General features: G+C 44.2%; 1 protein-coding gene across 1 annotated transcript; it reads right to left on the reverse strand.

Annotated features, from left to right (window-relative positions):
• Positions 1 to 678: 678 nt before the first annotated feature.
• On the reverse strand, positions 679 to 16866 carry LY86 (lymphocyte antigen 86). The gene is made up of 5 exons (XM_083749876.1): positions 16619 to 16866; positions 6128 to 6214; positions 4844 to 4972; positions 1676 to 1728; positions 679 to 1515 (listed from the first exon to the last, which is right to left on the reverse strand). Exons 1-5 carry the CDS (start codon positions 16731 to 16733, stop codon positions 1432 to 1434), a joined length of 468 nt encoding a protein of 155 aa, XP_083606002.1. The 5' UTR covers positions 16734 to 16866; the 3' UTR covers positions 679 to 1431.
• Between the last annotated feature and the right edge of the window lie 777 nt (positions 16867 to 17643).

A 17643-nucleotide genomic window follows, 5' to 3' on the forward strand; every position in this document is an offset into this window, starting at 1 on the left:
CCTAGCTAACAGGACCAGTGGTCAGGGATGATGGGAATTGTAGTCCAAAACATCTGGAGGGCTGAAGGTTTCCTATGCCTGTTATAGAGCTTCCAAACACACGACTAAGCCTTTTCAGGGTGAGTTCTCTTTCCTTAGAGGACCTTAGTTTTCTCTCTCACTGTGACATGTGGTAAAGAGGATTTTGCCAGATTTCAGGTGCAGGCAGACTTCATCCCTTGCTGAGTTCAAACATGCCTTAGGCCTACCTCTCGCCTGTGACTTTAAGCAGCTTATTGCATCTGAGCTGAAGAATTGGTACCTTTGTGTGATTACAAAATGTGTAGAGAGAAAAATCTTCCCCTACAAATGAGACGTTTGTATTTGTGCCACATTTGCAGGGCATTTTAGAATTCCTTTATAATTTTGATAGTTATATGGTTGAGCTTACTTTATTGTTATGAGGTGGCTGAGGGTGGTGTGTGCATTTTTCTTTCCATTTAATATTTATTCAGTCCCCTGCAACCCCCTGGCTGTTACCTCATGACATCATGTTCTGGGCTTTAACTGAATGTGGGAAACCACGGAGGCTCGCTGGAAGCTTGATGAAAGTCCAAGTACACTATGTCTTGCAAATCACCTCTTCCTATATACTTGTTGACACTCTTAACTAACTCTAATAGGTTCATGAAACAGGACTTGCTGTTTCAGAAGCCATGCTGGCTCTTCAGCAAGACTTGTTCTTCCATATGCTTTACTTTATTTTTAATAATACTTTCCACCAGTTTCCCTGAGACAGTAGACTTCCTGATACAGTCTTCCAGTTAAACAATGTTTACAAAAATGCATACATTAGGAGGAAATTGCATAAAAACAAATATATTCGTGAAAGTAACATACTGAAATACATTATATGATGAGAAATTGCTTGCACATAAGTGTATACTAATCAAAACTGCGTATAAAAATATGTTTATTAGGAAAAAGTTGCACGAAAATGCTGAAGAATTTTCATGAAGATTTTTTTTTAAAAAAGGATTTTGCAAAAAGCTGCAGAAATGTGGGGAGCTGAAGAATTAGTAACTGAGAGAACTGAGAGACTGGAAGAATTAGTAACTGAGAGAACCTCAATGTACTTATTCTTTGAGTCATACTCTTGAGTTTAAACAATACATGTAATGAAAGGAAGCAGAGTGTTATAGCAAGGAAAGCTGAATATATCGCATTGAACCTTGCTGGGACAAATTGGCGTACAGGGATTTTGTACTTTCTTTAGGTCAACAGAATGTAAACTGCAATTGCAACTAAACCTGCATGTTACATTATTTTGCTACGCCACATCTGTCAGACTGCAGACAGTAGGGTTTCCAAAAGTAAAACAAATCCCTTCTCTAGTTCATGGCGCCTTTAGTGGTGTCCCTTAATGACTGCATTAAAAATAGCAACACCCTTTCAGTGACTCTTAATAGTGAAATTAGCACAAATAATAGTGTGATGGTCTTGATTTAAAAACTCCACCTTTACATCCAAGTCTCCCTAGAAAGAAAGAAGAGGAAGTCATTAGATCAGAATAACCCTGCAATGATTGGCTAGCCCCTTTTGGGGGCATGCTCACTTATAATGTCATCACTGCCACTGGTGGTTTTGCTACTCGAATAATACTTGTATTTCAGAGGGCAAACTAGAAAAAGCCTACCTGAGGGAGCTCATGGAATCCCAGTGAGACAGGCCCTTCATAGTAGATTAGTTCTGCAAAGGAAATAAATCAGTAGCAAGTGAGAGAGCCAGAAATGATTTTACAGCTAGGTAGTGTACTGTCTGTGCACATAATATCCATGGTTATAATGGATAACTCCAATATCCTGGAAGAAAACTAGAAATGAAATCCCTGCTCAGAAATGAACTGAGATCCAGAGTTGCTGTTCCAGTGCATGTCTAATGTGCTTTCTCCAGCTCGCTCCTTCCCTGGTGCATTAAGAACATACAGACTTTTCGGACATCTAGCAGTTTATCACAGTGACCGGGACATATGGGTATTTCTAGCTGTTTTAACTGAGTGTGGGCAGTAGGACTCCTCCTGTATACCAAATAGATGTGGCCAGTGCCAACAAGACTGGAACCAAAACAGGGCCAAGAGACAGAGATGGCCATTCATTTCCAAAGCATGTCTTGAAGACACATGAAAAGGGGCTTTTTTGCTTGTTGCCTCCATGTTGTGGAATACTGTTCCTTGCTCTAGACCAGGGTGGGGAACCTCTGCCTCAGGGAGCAGACTTACCGTATTTTTTGCTTCATAAGGTGCACCTGACCATAAGGCGCACCTACTTTTTTTTGGGGGGGGGGAAGAATAATTCAAGGGGAAAAAAATTATTTAAAGAGAGCGCTGAGCAGAACCTGTATGCATCCCAGACTCTGCTCAGAGCTCCCTTTCATGAGCCACGTGGAGCGTGTGTGCGGCGCTTGCAGGCTTTTCCCCGAGGAGGGAGAAGGGTAGCCCATCACTGACAGGTTGCCCTTCTCCCTCCTCAGGGAAAAGCCCCCAAGAGCTGCACACACGCTCCGCATGGGTCTTTAAAGGGAGAGCGGCTCTTGGGGGCTTTTGCGGGAGGTGGGGGAAGTGAGAGCCTCGCTCTGTCCCTTCCCCCACCTCCCGCAAAAGCCAGGGATAGCTGCGCGAAGGCTCCGCAGGGCAGCGGGATGAAGGCTCCCCTGTCTTACTTCCTGTCATACTGAGGATTTGCAACCCCCCAGAAAAATGTGGCCTTCTGATGTAACATGTGCACAGCAGTTTGTGTTGGGACCCGCAATGGACTCCAGTACTCTCTAATGTATTTTCTACAGGTTCTTATTAAGCACTTCATCAGAATAAGGCAGACTGCCAGGAGATCTGTGGGTGCCTTTATTCCTCTTCTCATTTTTCTTCAATTCAATATACAATTGAGAGAGAGAGAGAGAGAGAGAGGGAGAGGGAGAGAGAGACTCGGAATGTAATGTTTCCATCAGTCCGACTTCAATAATTTGCATGGTTGGTTGCTCATGTAGTATTTGTCTATTATTCTGTGACATATTTTTTAAAAAGTGCTAGCAATTCCTCCGAGGCCATCTTAGTAGATGAACTGTTGCGTGGTCATGAAACTCACAGCGCGGTGTTTATTATGTTTCAGATTGAGATGTGACTGCAGCAGAGAAAGAGCGACGGGGGCCTTTGCACATGATTACCTTATTGTGTTATCAAAGCACGTTTCTTTCTCATTTATTGCACACTGTCTGTGTGCGCGCTATCTACCGATAGCAGAGGGCTGCACAGCGATGAGCAGTATTTGATGCTCCACCAAGCAGTAGCGTGTTCAAACTGCCCTCGTAGTTAACCTCTAAAAACCTGCTGCTGTGGCTCAGCCTTCTCCTGGCCACTGAAGCTTGACATTTTGGGTCCCCAAATTCAGTGGCAGATGTTGGTCTTTAACATTTCGACAGCACCCTAAAGAAAGCCAAAATTTGGCACCCCCACCTCTCACCTTCCGTTCTGCTCAAGTCACTCTGTTGTAGCTGAGAAGCCCTGCAGTGCCCTCTAGTGCTGGCGCCCAGTGCAGCAGAACTTGTTGGACTCGCCAAATTCCAGGTAAGTGTATACAGTACAGTATAGCATTTCAGGCTTAACAAACTAACGTGTTAATGGCGGATGACCATTTTCCTCCTGATTAATTGATAGGGCCTGCAACGCTTAAAACTCCTGAAGGACTTCTCACGCTGCAGGCCAGGCAAATGTAATTCCTCCAAATGTCAAATCTGATGATCGAGAGAATTAAAATATGCATTCCCCTTATTGTCTTTATTAGAAGCTAGGATAAATGAGGAGTCATTTTAAGTAATGTGGGAAGGAAGCTTTAAAAAGGCTGTTTTAGTATGACTTTGCAATAGGTCATTATATTTATGTAAAATTCATTAGTGAATTGTTCCGAGCAAGGCAGCTGATTGATTGATTGACAAATCTTTAATGAATTGATCACCCTGCTTACCAGTTATGTATGCCAAGAATACAATTTGTTTTACCCCTATGGTATACAGCTGTGGAAATGCATGTTTGGCAGTGGGAATGTTGTTCATTATCACAAACACTACTGATATTTTCTCAGTGTTGTTGATGTGACCAATACCATGCATACCAGTGTAATGAAAACAGCGCTACTGCATATGTACTGAATGGCAGCTGTGTGTTTTGCAATTGCTCCATGCTTCTTGCATAATTCAACCCAGTCATATTTCTACTTGTAGACATTTTGCTGTAATCAGGAATGAATGGTAGTAGGATTGATCCGTCTACCATAGAACTGTCTTCATTGACCAGCAGTGGCTCTCCAGAGTCACAGGCAGGGGACAATCTTAGCCCTACCTGGAGTTGCCAAGGATCAAACCTGTAACCTTCTGCATTCAAATCAGGTGTTCTACCACTGAATTACTGCCCTTTCCTTGCTAAAGGTGCCGTGCTTCACTTATCCCTTGGGCTTGTGTTTATTTAAGATGTTTGTGTCCTATGTTTGCTCATCCTGGAATTCAATAAGACACCCATGAGCTTTCCCATGAGTCTTCCACCCATGCGCTTACCAGACCAGAGCAACACCTGTCTACCTGTAAGCTTTGTATACCTTCACATTGGGCTCTGCCTTGTAAGTAGAACCTCCTACAAGGAAATTCTAGCACAATTTGCAGAAAAGGATTTTGATGTGGAAAATTGTTTGTGTAAAATTAAACAGGCTGGTCAGATATTTCCAACCTGGTGTGTTCAACTGACACGGCACCTTCTCCCTGCTCACTACAACTGATAGCCACTGAACATTTAGCATGTTATTCCTGAAAAATTAATCACCTCCTTTCTTCTTTCCGCAGTAAAGAAACTGTGGGTGATCCTCTTCGCAAAGTTCCTTGGAGTAAAACGGAACACTCGCCCCATTCATGCCAAGAGCTACTTCCACAGACAGTTTCCTGATGCTGTACCCTGTAGAGAGAGACAGAATATAAATCTAATGAGCAATTGTATGGAAATCAGAACATTGTCACCATGTTAGGTTTTTGTTTTTTTTAAAGAAGAGGGAGGGAGGGAAATCTTGTTCTTTGTTTACATAATGGGTTTAATCACCACTATTTATTTATTTAAAATATTTCCTATTTGCTCATCATTGCCAAGACAATCCCAGAGAGGGTTACATTAAAATAAACGCAAAACACATATTTAAAACAAACACAACGAACAAGCTGAAATCAACAGTATGAACAACAAGTTCAGCTTGGCCCTGAAAACCCAACGAAGCCAATGTCCAATGAATCTGAAAAGGGAAAGAATTCCATTACTGGGATGCTGATGCCAAGAAGGATATCCTTCAAATTTACGCATATTGAAGAGGACCTTGGTGACAGCAAGATGTTATGTGTTTCTGAGTGTAATAAATAGTGATGGTTTCCAAAATTAGGCAGCTGTCTTATACACACTTTTTCGGGAGTAAGTCCAAATGAACACATATGTCCACGACGGCCACATAAGACAAGTACATGTTGGAGGAAAGGCCTATTATCAGGGCACAGATTGGCCGAATGTATCTAGACACACACTCAGTCTTACCCCGCTCCCTGGGTACTGATCTGGATTGGACACTTGCAAGGGCAATTCGTCACATGTGATTTGCTATTACATAGATAAAAGCAAGTTTGGAAGTAAGGAAATTGGAGCGTTGCTTCAGCACTGGTCTGAAGTCGATGGGTGCATTATACAGACTGCCAGAGAGTGGTCAGGTTGAGCCGCCCGCTTCCCTGGCAGGGGTCTGTTTTGGAAAAAGGTTATGTGTCCCATTACATAGGTATGTGCTATGCCATACTTGAAAGATACCCTGCAACCCTTGTGTTTGGTGCAGCATAGGAAGAGAGTGTTTTTAAGCTGATGGTAGTTCAGGGGAGGAGTCATCTGAGTCACCCTGAGAAGGAAGGAGGGTAGAATATCCTTTTTCTGAGACCAGGGATGGAGACCTCATTGTCTAGGGACATCGCCTCTTGGGAGCTTCAGGGACTCAGTCACCCCCATCCTTGGAGGTATCATCTGGCTGCGGTTGAGTTCTGAGGACTGAGAGTCCTGGGAGACAGTCAAACACATTATACTTACTTAAAATGGTTGCTATTCTGATGTTAATAGTTTCGGGCACTACACTGGAGCAGGTGTCAATGCTAAAAGCCAAATCTTGCAGTGGATCTGTGAAGAAAAGAAAATGAAAGCCACAGATGAACCAATTTTCTATACATTACAAAGGAGACTTGATTTAGGAGCAAGTGGACCCCTAAATGGGAGGTTTGGTAGAGATATCCAGAAAATATTGCTCTACTAATCTGGTGGTTCCACTGGATATTCATTCATGATGATTTGATGCTACCAGGGTGGACACACACAACACCCCTGCTTGCAGTTACACAAGTTCTGGGCTGGCCACACTGCTGCATTTCCAGTCAGTACCATTGCCGTAACTTCCCGCTGAAATCGTCTCACTTTTTAGACCACAAATGTTCTGGTTATTTTTGTCCTGCTTTTGTTGGGCTATAGCCCCTCTGGACGGCAATAATGTGGTAGCGTTGGGAAAGCATTACAGGACAAAACAAAGTAGAAGATATCTCCCACTAATGCACTAATTGCATTAAGAATAAAACCTGCAATAAAACACCAGTCTGGAGGGGCCCTAAGATCAAATGTCCTTTGAAAGCGCCACTCTGAAATGAAATATGGTAATGAGAACCACTATTTTGGTCTGATGATGTGCTGTTCCATTTCTCTATGAGTGCCACCACTCTTCCTTATTCTATGAACTCAAGGAACCTCAAAACCTGCTGCAGTTATATAGCAGCCTTGGAAGCTGCCTTGTTCTGCTTTGGGTGCAAAAGTGGTATATAAATAAACTCTAGCGTAGCATAGAATAGGATAGCATAGCAGTTGCCCCCAGACCCTGATGTCCATATTAATCCAGAAGAACTTGGGCAAGAGGAGCCCACAATGCCTGTACTCCTTAGGTCTGAGTTGGTCATTCTGCCCTCCTCTGACTTTGAGGGTTCCAGGTCAGAAACTCAAGTGGGACCACAGCCTCTCCATCTCAGTTGAAGTTGATGATTACTAAAGTAAGAATACAGATCCAGCTACTCAGATTTGCAGTTCCTTTTGGAGGCTCAGTCTGAGGCTGACTGGTGCTGAAACAACTTGTATGGAGTCTCCCACTTGAGCTCTGTACGGAGCTGTCCAGAGCTGTTCAGGGTCACCCAGAATTCTGAAACCATTGTATTGCACCCCTTCGTTCCATCTAGATTTTATCCAAACCTGAACTCTTTTTGGGAGTCAGACCCCCCCAATACTGCTGAGATGGCACTTGAAACAGAGCAACCCCCCCAAAAACCTCATAGTGTTTTCCTCTGCTTTCATTATGTGCCAGGAACTACTTTATGGGCACCAAGGACCACTGGTGGTTCCCAGGCCACAGTTTAAAAGTCAATACCATAGAAAAAAAGCCTGCATTTTCCTTTGTTCTTCATTCACTGAAGGCCAGCCCTGACTTATGGGGCAATTCTTGAAACGGAGCGCTACTTTTGCCCCTCGCCGTTCCTGCTATTTCTGTTTTCAGTGGTTGCATGTCAAAGCTAGCTAGGCTTCAAGATTTCCCTTCTGGTTTTTGAATATTGCAGATGTGATCTCCTAGCGTTTGTGTTTCTCTGTTCCCTCTTCACTGGCTGCCTTTTGTGCAGGGTGCGGGAAATGCCAGCACAGTTGAAGCCATGTCACACATTAATTTCAGCCAAGGAGACAAGCACCCATGCATTTCCCTTTAATGTATGTTGGGAACTTGGAAGCAATCTTTTCCTTCTTTTTTTACATGGTTACTGTCAGAACATTGTTTGGTGGTTTTTTTCATTTAAAAACTTCTGACAGTTATTTTGTAATTGTATTTTCGGGAAGGACCTATAAAACCAGGTTGATTTTGACTTCTCTTTTCGGTGTTTTCATTACCCCTTTCCCATTTCCTCCTCAGCTTCTTCTGGATAATGATAATTTGACTTCTGCAAGAGAATGTTTTACTTCTTTTTATTTTTGTGCAGAAGGTCAGGGGTGGGGGGAGAGAGAGACACTTCCTTCCTTCTTCAAAATGTTGCTTGCATGCTGCACAAGTCACAGATCTGAGAACAGTAATTCTTCTATCTGTGCATTGTGCCTTCAAGTGTGGATTAGTTTTGCACCTGCAGTGGGGAGAGATGTACAGCAGCTGACATTTTGTACTTTGTTTCAGATGTCATGAAACCTCTCTCTCTCTCTCTCTCTCTCTGTGTGTGTGTGTGTGTCTGTGTGTGTGTGTGTGTGCAATCCACAGAATGGCAGATTGGGCTAATTTCAGTCAACACAGCATTTTTTCCTATCCTCTACACTACAGCAGGCATGGCCAAACTTGGCCCTCCAGCTGTTTAGGGACTACAGTTCCCATCATCCCTGACCACTGGTCCTGTTAGCTAGGGATGATGGGAGTTGTAGTCCCAAAACAGCTGGAGGGCCAAGTTTGGCCATGCCTGCTCTACAAGGTGCTGCAGGCCATTTAAGAAAACTGTGTAGCTTGGGATACACAACCTAGTGGGTTGTGCCTGGGGTAGCCAATTAACATGGCCCATCTTGATTAATAGACCCTGATGCTCAAAATAGCCTGGGTCCTGTGTTGCCTAACTTGCTCATCTGTCTGCTGTTTCTGCGCTCCCCAGGTTGTGTGGTGGGGAGGCTGTTGGTGATTATTCAGCTGATAAAGGAAAGGTACTGTATATAAGCTGAAAGGCATCCCTGTCTATATTGTTTCCCAAGTTTTGATGCTGAGCTATGCTTTTGAAAGCAGATTCTGGGCTTAACTCCAGGTGAGCTCGGGCTTGGATTAAGCAGTGCACTGTGGGGGACAGCAATGCTTCTGAATACTCATTGCTGGAAACCACAGGAGGGGAGAGTGTTGTTGTGCTTTTGGGCTTCCTGCAGTCATCTGTTTGGCCACTGTGAAAAATGATGCTTGACTAGATGGCCCAGCAAGCTCTTCTTACGTTGAAATGCACAGACTGGGAAAAGAAGCCCAGCCCAGTTTGAAGTCCTGACTGAGGCCCAGCCTTCTCCTTATTTCACTCAGGGAGCCCCATTCATCCACCCGTCCAACTGCAGGCTGCAAATGTACACATCCTCAGTTCTCACAGAGTCATAATGTTTACCCTTCTTTCCTAGGAGAAAATGACACCCTTCCTTCAACTTTTCACTTCGCTGCCACATTCTAGAACACGTGGCACTGTTGAATTCACAGTCTTCCCTCCACCCACTTTCTCCAATCTGTTCTCACTCACAGAATTCAAAGTTTACTTGTCATACTTCATCCTTTTGATCATGGAATAACTGCATATGCACCGTGTGCCTCATGAGCCAATGGGAAGCCGCAATGCCCCAAGAGAAAGGGAAAAAATGGTGAACTGGACCCTAGCTCTGCTAACATCCTCTGAATATTGTTTCCAGTAGGGGTTGACTGCTGTGCCACACAAACTCTGCACGCAGAAGGTCCCAAGGATAGCTCCTGGCATCTCCAGGTAGGTTTGGGAAAGACCCCAATCTGGAGAACACTGGACAACACTGAGCTGGATAGACCTACAGTCTGACTTAGTAAAAGGAAATGAACTCCTGTTCTGGAGATGAAGCTTGCTGAGATGTGTGCATGCGCAATGACGCCCTATCAAAAAGGCCTTCAGCCAGGGAACAGCTTGGGTAAATACTTGGTTAGCTGCTTGTCCAGCTCTGTACAGTGGTACTATGGGGTAAGAACTTAATTCGTTCTGGAGGTCAATTCTTAACCTGAAACCGTTCTTAGTCTAAAGCACCACTTTAGCTAATGGGGCCTCCTGCTGCCGCCAGAGCACGATTTCTGTTCTTATCCTGAAGCAAAGATCTTAACCTGAGGTACTATTTCTGGGTTAGTAAAGTCTGTAACCTGAAGCATCTGTAACATGAAGCGTCTGTAACCTGAGGTATCACTGTATTATTATCTCTTTCATCCCTTCAGCCAATAATCTAAGCAACCGGTTGCTCTGTCCCAAACAATGAAGTATCTGATGCTCCTATGACCCACTGGGGAGAGGAGACCCTCCCAGCATTTTGGAATCACTAATAGAAACATGCTACAGCCCTATTCAGGCGTTCAAAGAAACAGGAGGGGATAAAAGCATGTACCAGCTCTCCCCCAATGCCCCTTTTCTCCACCTGAACCAACCCAGAACCCCTGGATAGCAAGGCTGAAGATCTGATGGTGGTTCTTTGTGTGGCTGAACATGCTTAGCACCTTCCCTGGGCTCAGGAACCCTGAGTGTGCAGGGATCCTGATTGTCACGGGAATACTAAGCTAGTTCAGCCAAACGCATGGGATGGGATTCAACTAAGGAGCCCCGAGAATTTCCACTGACACAACAAGCCTTTCCTCTCCTTTCCTTGTGCATCCTGTCCCCCTGAAATTAGCTCTGGAGGGGTCAGGAGAGCTCCTAGGAGGAAGGAGAGGGGGGAATCGCTTTGCCTGTCAAGCTGCAATGCTTATGCAGAGTGAATGGTCAGAAGAGCGCAAAGTCGAATTCCTCCCATAAATAATTCCTGTTCAGGCATTTAGCATTGAGTGAAGGTTGGGGGCGTAGCCTACAGGGATATTAGGGGAAGAGCTAGCATCCACAAACTCCTGCCCCTTCCACTCTTTCTCCCCATTTGAATACCTGAACAGGGGTTTAGAATTATTCCATCACCTCCTCCACCCATAACCTCTTACTGCCCATGCATGATTTGGTTCAATAACCCTGAACAGTTAGTGGATAATTTTCTAACACATTATTGCTTTAAAATATTTTTTGTAAAAACAGAATCCTGCAAATCAATGGCATGGGTTTCTACTAAGGCATTGATCTGGCTGAGTTCATGCAGTTCTTAGTGGTGTGTGTGTGTGTGTGGGGGGGATCCTTTGGCCTTTCCGTATTACACTTCTGGGAGCAGTGAAACAATGGCAGGGCAGTGAATTACTTTAGCTCACTCCCCACACACCATCCCCCAGGTTCACACTAAAATAGAGCAGGAAGGAAGCTGGAAATGAACACATGAATGAATAATTCTTAACACTTACATAGTGCTTTCAAAACCCTTAAAAATACACCCTCTCATTTAATACTCTCAACAGCACTGATGAAAAAAATGATTGCAGGACATTTTTAAAAAATCATAGTTAAACATTTTTGCCAAACGCAGTGTTTCCCCAAACTTCTGACAGCTGATGCAAGCTCTCCCCCTCCTTTCAGCTTTACACTTGCATAGTTGCAGAAGGCCATTAAAAAGAGGTCTGCCGCACTGTGAACACACTTTGGGCTTTCTGCCACCCCACTTCCTGCTGGGGGATGAAACAACCCCCCCCCCCCAACAATTTGCCTGAGAAAGGAGGAAGTTGTAACATTTCAGGCAGTCAACCGGTTATGAGGCATGTGTGCCCCAGCACACCCAAAGGCTTAGGATGCAAGGCCACTGGGCAGAGTAAACGCTTTTCTTACAGATTTCAATCCCTGGCGTCTCCAGGCTATTGCTGCTGCTGTTTTCCTCTTAAATATCTCAGATAGCAGGTGAAAGGAAATACCTCTATCTGAGACCCTAGAGAGTCACTGTTGGCCAGAATAGACAACCCATGTCTCTCAGGAGCACCTGTTTCCCCGCTCTAATTCGGCATACTGGCATTTGGTTCAGGTGTCACAGCCGAGTCATGGTTTCACGCCTGCATTTCTCCTGACGTGCTTCCGTTGTCTCCTCTCTCTAATTTTCTGGCTGGTGAGAACTCATCTTCGCTATAACAACTGAGTAGGGCAAACTTTGATTACTGCAAACCATATTTTGCCTCCGGTATGAAGACTATGACACATTTGGTCATGACAGACTCAATCTCAGACACCTGGGCTTTTTAGACCAAGAATGAAGCATGTGGCCCTGCACACACTCGACTTCGGTACTACTATTGTGGCTTGTTAAACCACAGTTTCTTGAGGCACTGTAACAGGGAATGATGGTTTAATTTCCCTTTGCAAACCAGGATATGCCACCCTTCCAAGAAGTGTTCTTATTGAAATGTGTGAGGAAAAGAAGGAGGGTAGGGGAGGAAAGAATACACAGGCAAAAAACTATGACTGATTAGACTGACATTAGACTGAGTGGGTGGCATGGCAGTGATGCCCTGCTCCACCATGTAGTGTGCTCTGCTGTCCGCCATGTGCACCCTGGTTGCTTCGCTGGTGATGCTCATGATGGGTGGGGCAGTGAGGTCACAGGAGCCGCCCGTGAAGTACAGGCACCTCCCCCCCGAAAAAGAAACACTGCCTGAGCATATGATGGAGGGGCTCACAGTGCTCACAGCATTGACACCCCATGAAGGTCTTGCTTCTCCCATTACCTTGAATTCCATCAGAAATCAAGCATCTCTCTCCCTCACAGGCTTCAGCCTGCAGCCTCCTGCTTCTAGCACACACACACACACACACACACACCTCAACTGAACTCTGGATTTTGTGCCTTTTGTGCCATTATCTCACCAAGAAAGTGGCCCGGCTATTCCAGCAATTAAATCCTTGCTTTGATTCAGGAACATGAAGGTAGGGTTGCCATATTTCAAAAAGTAAGCTTTTTTTAAAAAAAGTTTTGCCCAAACATCTGGGTTGCCATAAGTTTGGAATTCCCAGACACTGTATACAAGGGCTGAATCCTGGATATGTCTGGGGAATTGGATGTATGGCAACCTTGTAAGGGAACTCAGGCAAACAGCCCACCCCCCAGAATTCACAACAATAGGTTTTTTTGCGGTTTAATCTTGGAAACATCCAGAAGTATTTAAATCCAAGTGGTGAATTTTGCCTTTCCCCCTCTCCCTTTGCCGAGACCTGAAACGGTTCTCGTGAGCCTACTTCAAGCAGTATAACTTAAACAGCTTGGTTGAGCGTGAAGGCATCAATATTTGGCCCTCAAGGAAAGGACTGCCAATACTGCAGTGTCTGTCTACCCAAAGAGCAGAGCCTGGCTGGGACCAGCTCATGTCATCTTGTGCGTCAGGTACCTGAGTGCTTTATAAGTCGCCCTCTATTGACATGCCCTGATTTGTGCCTCACATGATCAGTAAAACCATCTGGCGCCTAATCTGTCTTTATTGCTGACTCTCCTTAAGCATGCACTGGGGAGCCATTTTGGTACCTTGAAGCTTAGGGATATTTTTCTTCCTGCTGCCACAGTGTTGATTTCTGGAAATAGCACTGGGTTATGCTTCATGTTAAATGACAGAGTTTAATCTAAGCCCACAACCTCTGGGAAAGACAAATCTGAAATGTACTGGCTTCTGGGTTTGTTTTTTTTCTTGATCTCTTGTCACGATGGTTGATGAGCCTGGGTTTTAATTTGTCAGGGTGACTGAGAGAGGGGTGGGAACAGTACTTTGGCTGTGGAGAGAGAAAAGTGTGTGTCTGTGTGTGTGTGTGTGTGTGTGAGAGAGAGAGAGAGAGAGAGAGAGAGAGAGAGAGAGATCCTTTTTCTCTTCAGGTATGAACTTTTTATTTTTTAAGAAAAGTTCTCTGTGTCTCTGCCCACTAATTTGATACAAAGGAAGCACAGAAATTCAGACAGACCTAATCTTCCGAATCACATGCTTTCGATTTAAGCTCTTTTGAGAAATGAACTGAAGAAACTGATTCATGAGAGCCACAGCTGATAGAGGGCTGGACGTTTAATCCAGGTCCAAACCCTTATTCAGCCATAAAACTCACTAGCCTTCAATCTGTCGCTGGGGGGCAGGGACCAATATGCATAACCCTGCTCCAATATGGCTGCTTTTTCCACTCAAGAGAAGACACTTCAGGAGGGTCCCATTTTGATCAGAGAAGTGGAAGATAACCTGCTGGATGGGCAAAAATCTATGCTCTTGGGGGCATAGATTTGGTCCAGAGGCCCCCATTTGCTAACCAACCAGAGTTAATTCATTTACTCATCCATTTGTAAGGAAAACCAAGCATTCAAGGAAGTTGGGCTGGCTAACACCTTTCAAAACCACGTATAGCATTGAGTTAACTATGTTTACTCTGATGAAAACCTCATGGGTTTCAGTGGAACATGCTACCAAGGTATAGGATTGTGTTTGCTAGTCAATGTTTGTGGCATGAACCAGATGGTATAAAGTTTGGGAGATATATAGGGAAATGCTTTTTTTAAAAAAAAAACAAACACCTGTCTGCTTATCATGTGTGTGAGAGAGTTTTATTTCATTTTATTGTATTTGTATCCTGCTCTTCATCTGTAGATCTCAGGGATGCTCACAACTGGCTTTTACAACTGGGTTGTAAAAAGTGGCTCATTTGTTGACAGTCCCCTGTTTGCAGGACTCTTCTATTTTAAAGTCCAGTTTAAAGACAAAAGAACCACAAGGTATCCCATCAATGGCGAGCAGGACCTGAATAACAGACTGAGCAGGCACCCTGGTCACCTGTTCCCAACCTTCTTTGCAGTGGTGGGATGCAAATTTGTATTTCTATTTGAATTCTAGTAATCATTTATAAATCTGAAGCTGTGCATATAAATTACCTCATGGGTTTTAAAAATGCAAATACGCCCTACCCCATGTGTCTAGACTAGAGAAAAGGCTCACATGTAGCAAGTCTAGAAAAGCTGAGACTGGCAGGACTGGACTACCAGTAAGAGGGCATCTGTGTGTTTTTCCTTTTCTGAAGGGACAAAATAAGCCAGTTTCATAGCGCCAGTTCTATTTTCCTATTACAGGAGGGGAATCCGCTTACAATACCTGAAAGCTAACTTCGTCTCCTAAGAATCGGCTGCTAAAAGATTTCATTCCAAATATTTATTTGCTCCTCGTGCCCCTCACTGGTTTTATTTTAATGGATGTGCAAAGCTGTGCCTGAGCTTCAGGGGAGGGGAAAGCAGGGAGGGCAGCCTTTGTGTTGGGATGAATTGGAAAAACAAACGCTCAGATTCTTCCTTTGCCATTAATCACTTTTCACGTCACGTGCCTCTTATGAATGAGATGCCTATGAAGCTAATTCCCTTTGTCCCCACTGCAGGGCGCATCAGTGCAGTGCAGGGCCAGCCAAGGTGCCGAGTTGAAAAGGAAGCACTGCCAGGAGGCTGCCTTGCCATTCATTTCGGAACAGCTTGTTTCCCTTATTCTTTCCAGCAGATCTGAAGAACAAACAAGCCCACAGTCCATGGGAAATGCCGCCGCGAGGAGCAGCCGCCGCATGGCTGAGCATGGCAACAGCTTTGGATAACATGGCTCCTTCTGAGCAGCACATTAAGCCTCATGCCAGGTGGAATGGAAGGGTGTATGAGTGGAGGTGGGGGGGGGGAGAAATCCAAAATTTGCACCAGTGTGGCAAGCAGCCTTTTAATGTCTACGCTACAGAGAGAAAATAAATTGGTATATAAACATGTATGACAAAATCTTCCTTTTTTTAATGTTACGAAATTGCATTTTCCCAAGCTATACCTATTTTTTTGACTGCTCATGAGTCATCTTTGCAGCAGGCCTGTCCTTGCCTCCTTGTTGATTTTATTAGAAATTGGTTTGAAAGCCCAAATTCATGCTGAATTGGTGAAAAGACATATATTTGGGACTTTTCTTCATTATATCTCTGCAGGGGTGCCAACTTGAATAAAATATTGGGAGGGGGCAGGTAAGTCCCATCCCATATAATTGATCACAAGATGTGACACACACACCGTTTGAATGCCAATGTGCATCAATTTTTTTGGGGGGGGAGCAGGCCCCCTCAAATATTTTATGGGAGGGAGCAAAGGAACCTCGGCCCCTAGGCTTTGGCTCCTATGTATCTCTTTATTTTATTACAATTGTTTTTAATCTTGACAACTGAAAGTTTCATCATGCACAATTTTATCTGATGCAAAGCTTCCATGGTCCAGTGGAAGCAGATTAAGAACACAGAATGACTGATAAACTGAATGAGACTAGCTCCACATCGTCCACACAGACCAGGAACAGCTCTCCAGCATTTCATACAGGAGTCTTTCAAATCAGTGCCAGGATAAGTCAGGAATTGAATGTGGAACCTTTTGTGCACAATGCATATGCTCTACAACTTATCTATGGTTCATCCCCCCAAGCTATGGTCCTATGATTAGGCTGGAAAACAATTGCTCCAATCTAGTGATGAGTTCTAAACAGAGGAATACTGATGTATGCAAGAAGCTCCTTGCACAGAATGGTCTCTCCATTTAGTTAAATGGGAGGAAACAATCCACACAGACAGTGTATTTTTGTATCTGGATCATTTTTGTATGTCGATCAGGTCCCTCCACTGAAAAAAAAAGATGGAGATTCTTGCACATGAAAGGAATGCACCCACCCACACCCAGATACACATAAATCTCTGGACTGGGATGAGTGACTGTCCTAGATTAACCCAAAACCTTTTGTGGCTGAATGTGGAATCTGCCACGGGTCTGCTATGTCCAACTCCAGCAAGCCACCTACTGCTCTGCAGCTGCCTGTTTTCTGCCCATCAGGAAAAGTTAAATGGAGCTAAAAGATCTCACCACAGCTTCTGTAGTTTACCTCCAGCCGATCTGTCTTGCAGAGGAGGTGCGTAGGCCATTCAACGCTGGGGGTGGTATAAACCAAAAAAAAGACAAAGGAAACAACTTTAAACATCTTCACGCTGAGGAAGAGGGACTGTGTGCTTGTGTCTCTATCTTGAAAACAGTCTGTTTGCCTGCTTCCTCCTTCTAGTGAATGTGGCAGCTCCAAGCCACTATACAAACTGCTTACACAAATGTTAATCCAATAAGGGCTTGTGCCTTGAGATGGTATAAACGAGTGAGCAAATGGCTAACCAGAGGGATGGTGTTCCTCTTTTAAGGTCTCTGGGCTGTGTTTCCTGCTACTGTGTGCTAATAATGAAGGGTCCAAGAATGAGTCACTCGCTAAACCTCAATTCCATGCAGCAAGAACACTCATGCTATCGCCCATGCAGTCCCCAAAAGCCTTTCTAGCACTTTCATGCTTCATCAGGTTACAAGCAAAAGTCCAACCAGTTTTGCAATCTCATACATAATCCACTCAGAAATAAGACCTACTGACTGAGTTCAATAGGACTTACCGGTACTTCTAAGTAAGGGACTCTCTGCACTTTCCATTTAAATAATGGGATAGTTGCTGTGTGATGCAATGCTTTTAAGAATGAATATGTAGCTGATGGTCTGCACCTTTGGTTGAGTATCCCTGTTATTAGAGAGTGAACACAGAGCTTTCTTTTCCAGACTAATGGTGTCTGAATTGAGAAAAGTTATGTGGCTGTAGTTTCATCTCTTATGTAGCCTCGTGTTCCTCCAGCCAGTAAATGTCACAGTTATGAATGTGCACATAGGAATAGCCCTTCTCTGCTATTGTTTTGCTTTGTTTTTTTAAATATAATAACTTGTATTATAAACTTGCGGGTGTTCAGGAGATGAGAAGAGGTGAGAAGAAAGGAACTACATGTGTCAGTTTGAGCTATGGCTTGCCCTGGAAGTCTCATCTGTCTGTCTTGAGAGACAATGGAGTGCACTTCCAAGGGTGAAGC

This window comes from Podarcis gaigeae, assembly GCF_964106915.1.
Source record: "Podarcis gaigeae genome assembly, chromosome: 7".
NCBI classification, from domain to species: domain Eukaryota; kingdom Metazoa; phylum Chordata; class Lepidosauria; order Squamata; family Lacertidae; genus Podarcis; species Podarcis gaigeae.

Coding starts and splice junctions, on each gene's coding strand:
- LY86 (XM_083749876.1), bottom strand. CDS start 16,733: ATGTTTAAAGTTGTTTCCTTTGTCTTTTTTTTGGTTTATACCACCCCC. Junction 6,215..16,618: donor GGTAAACTACAGAAGCTGTG/GTGAGATCTTTT, acceptor TTTTCTTCACAG/ATCCACTGCAAGATTTGGCT. Junction 1,516..1,675: donor GATTCCATGAGCTCCCTCAG/GTAGGCTTTTTC, acceptor CTTTCTTTCTAG/GGAGACTTGGATGTAAAGGT.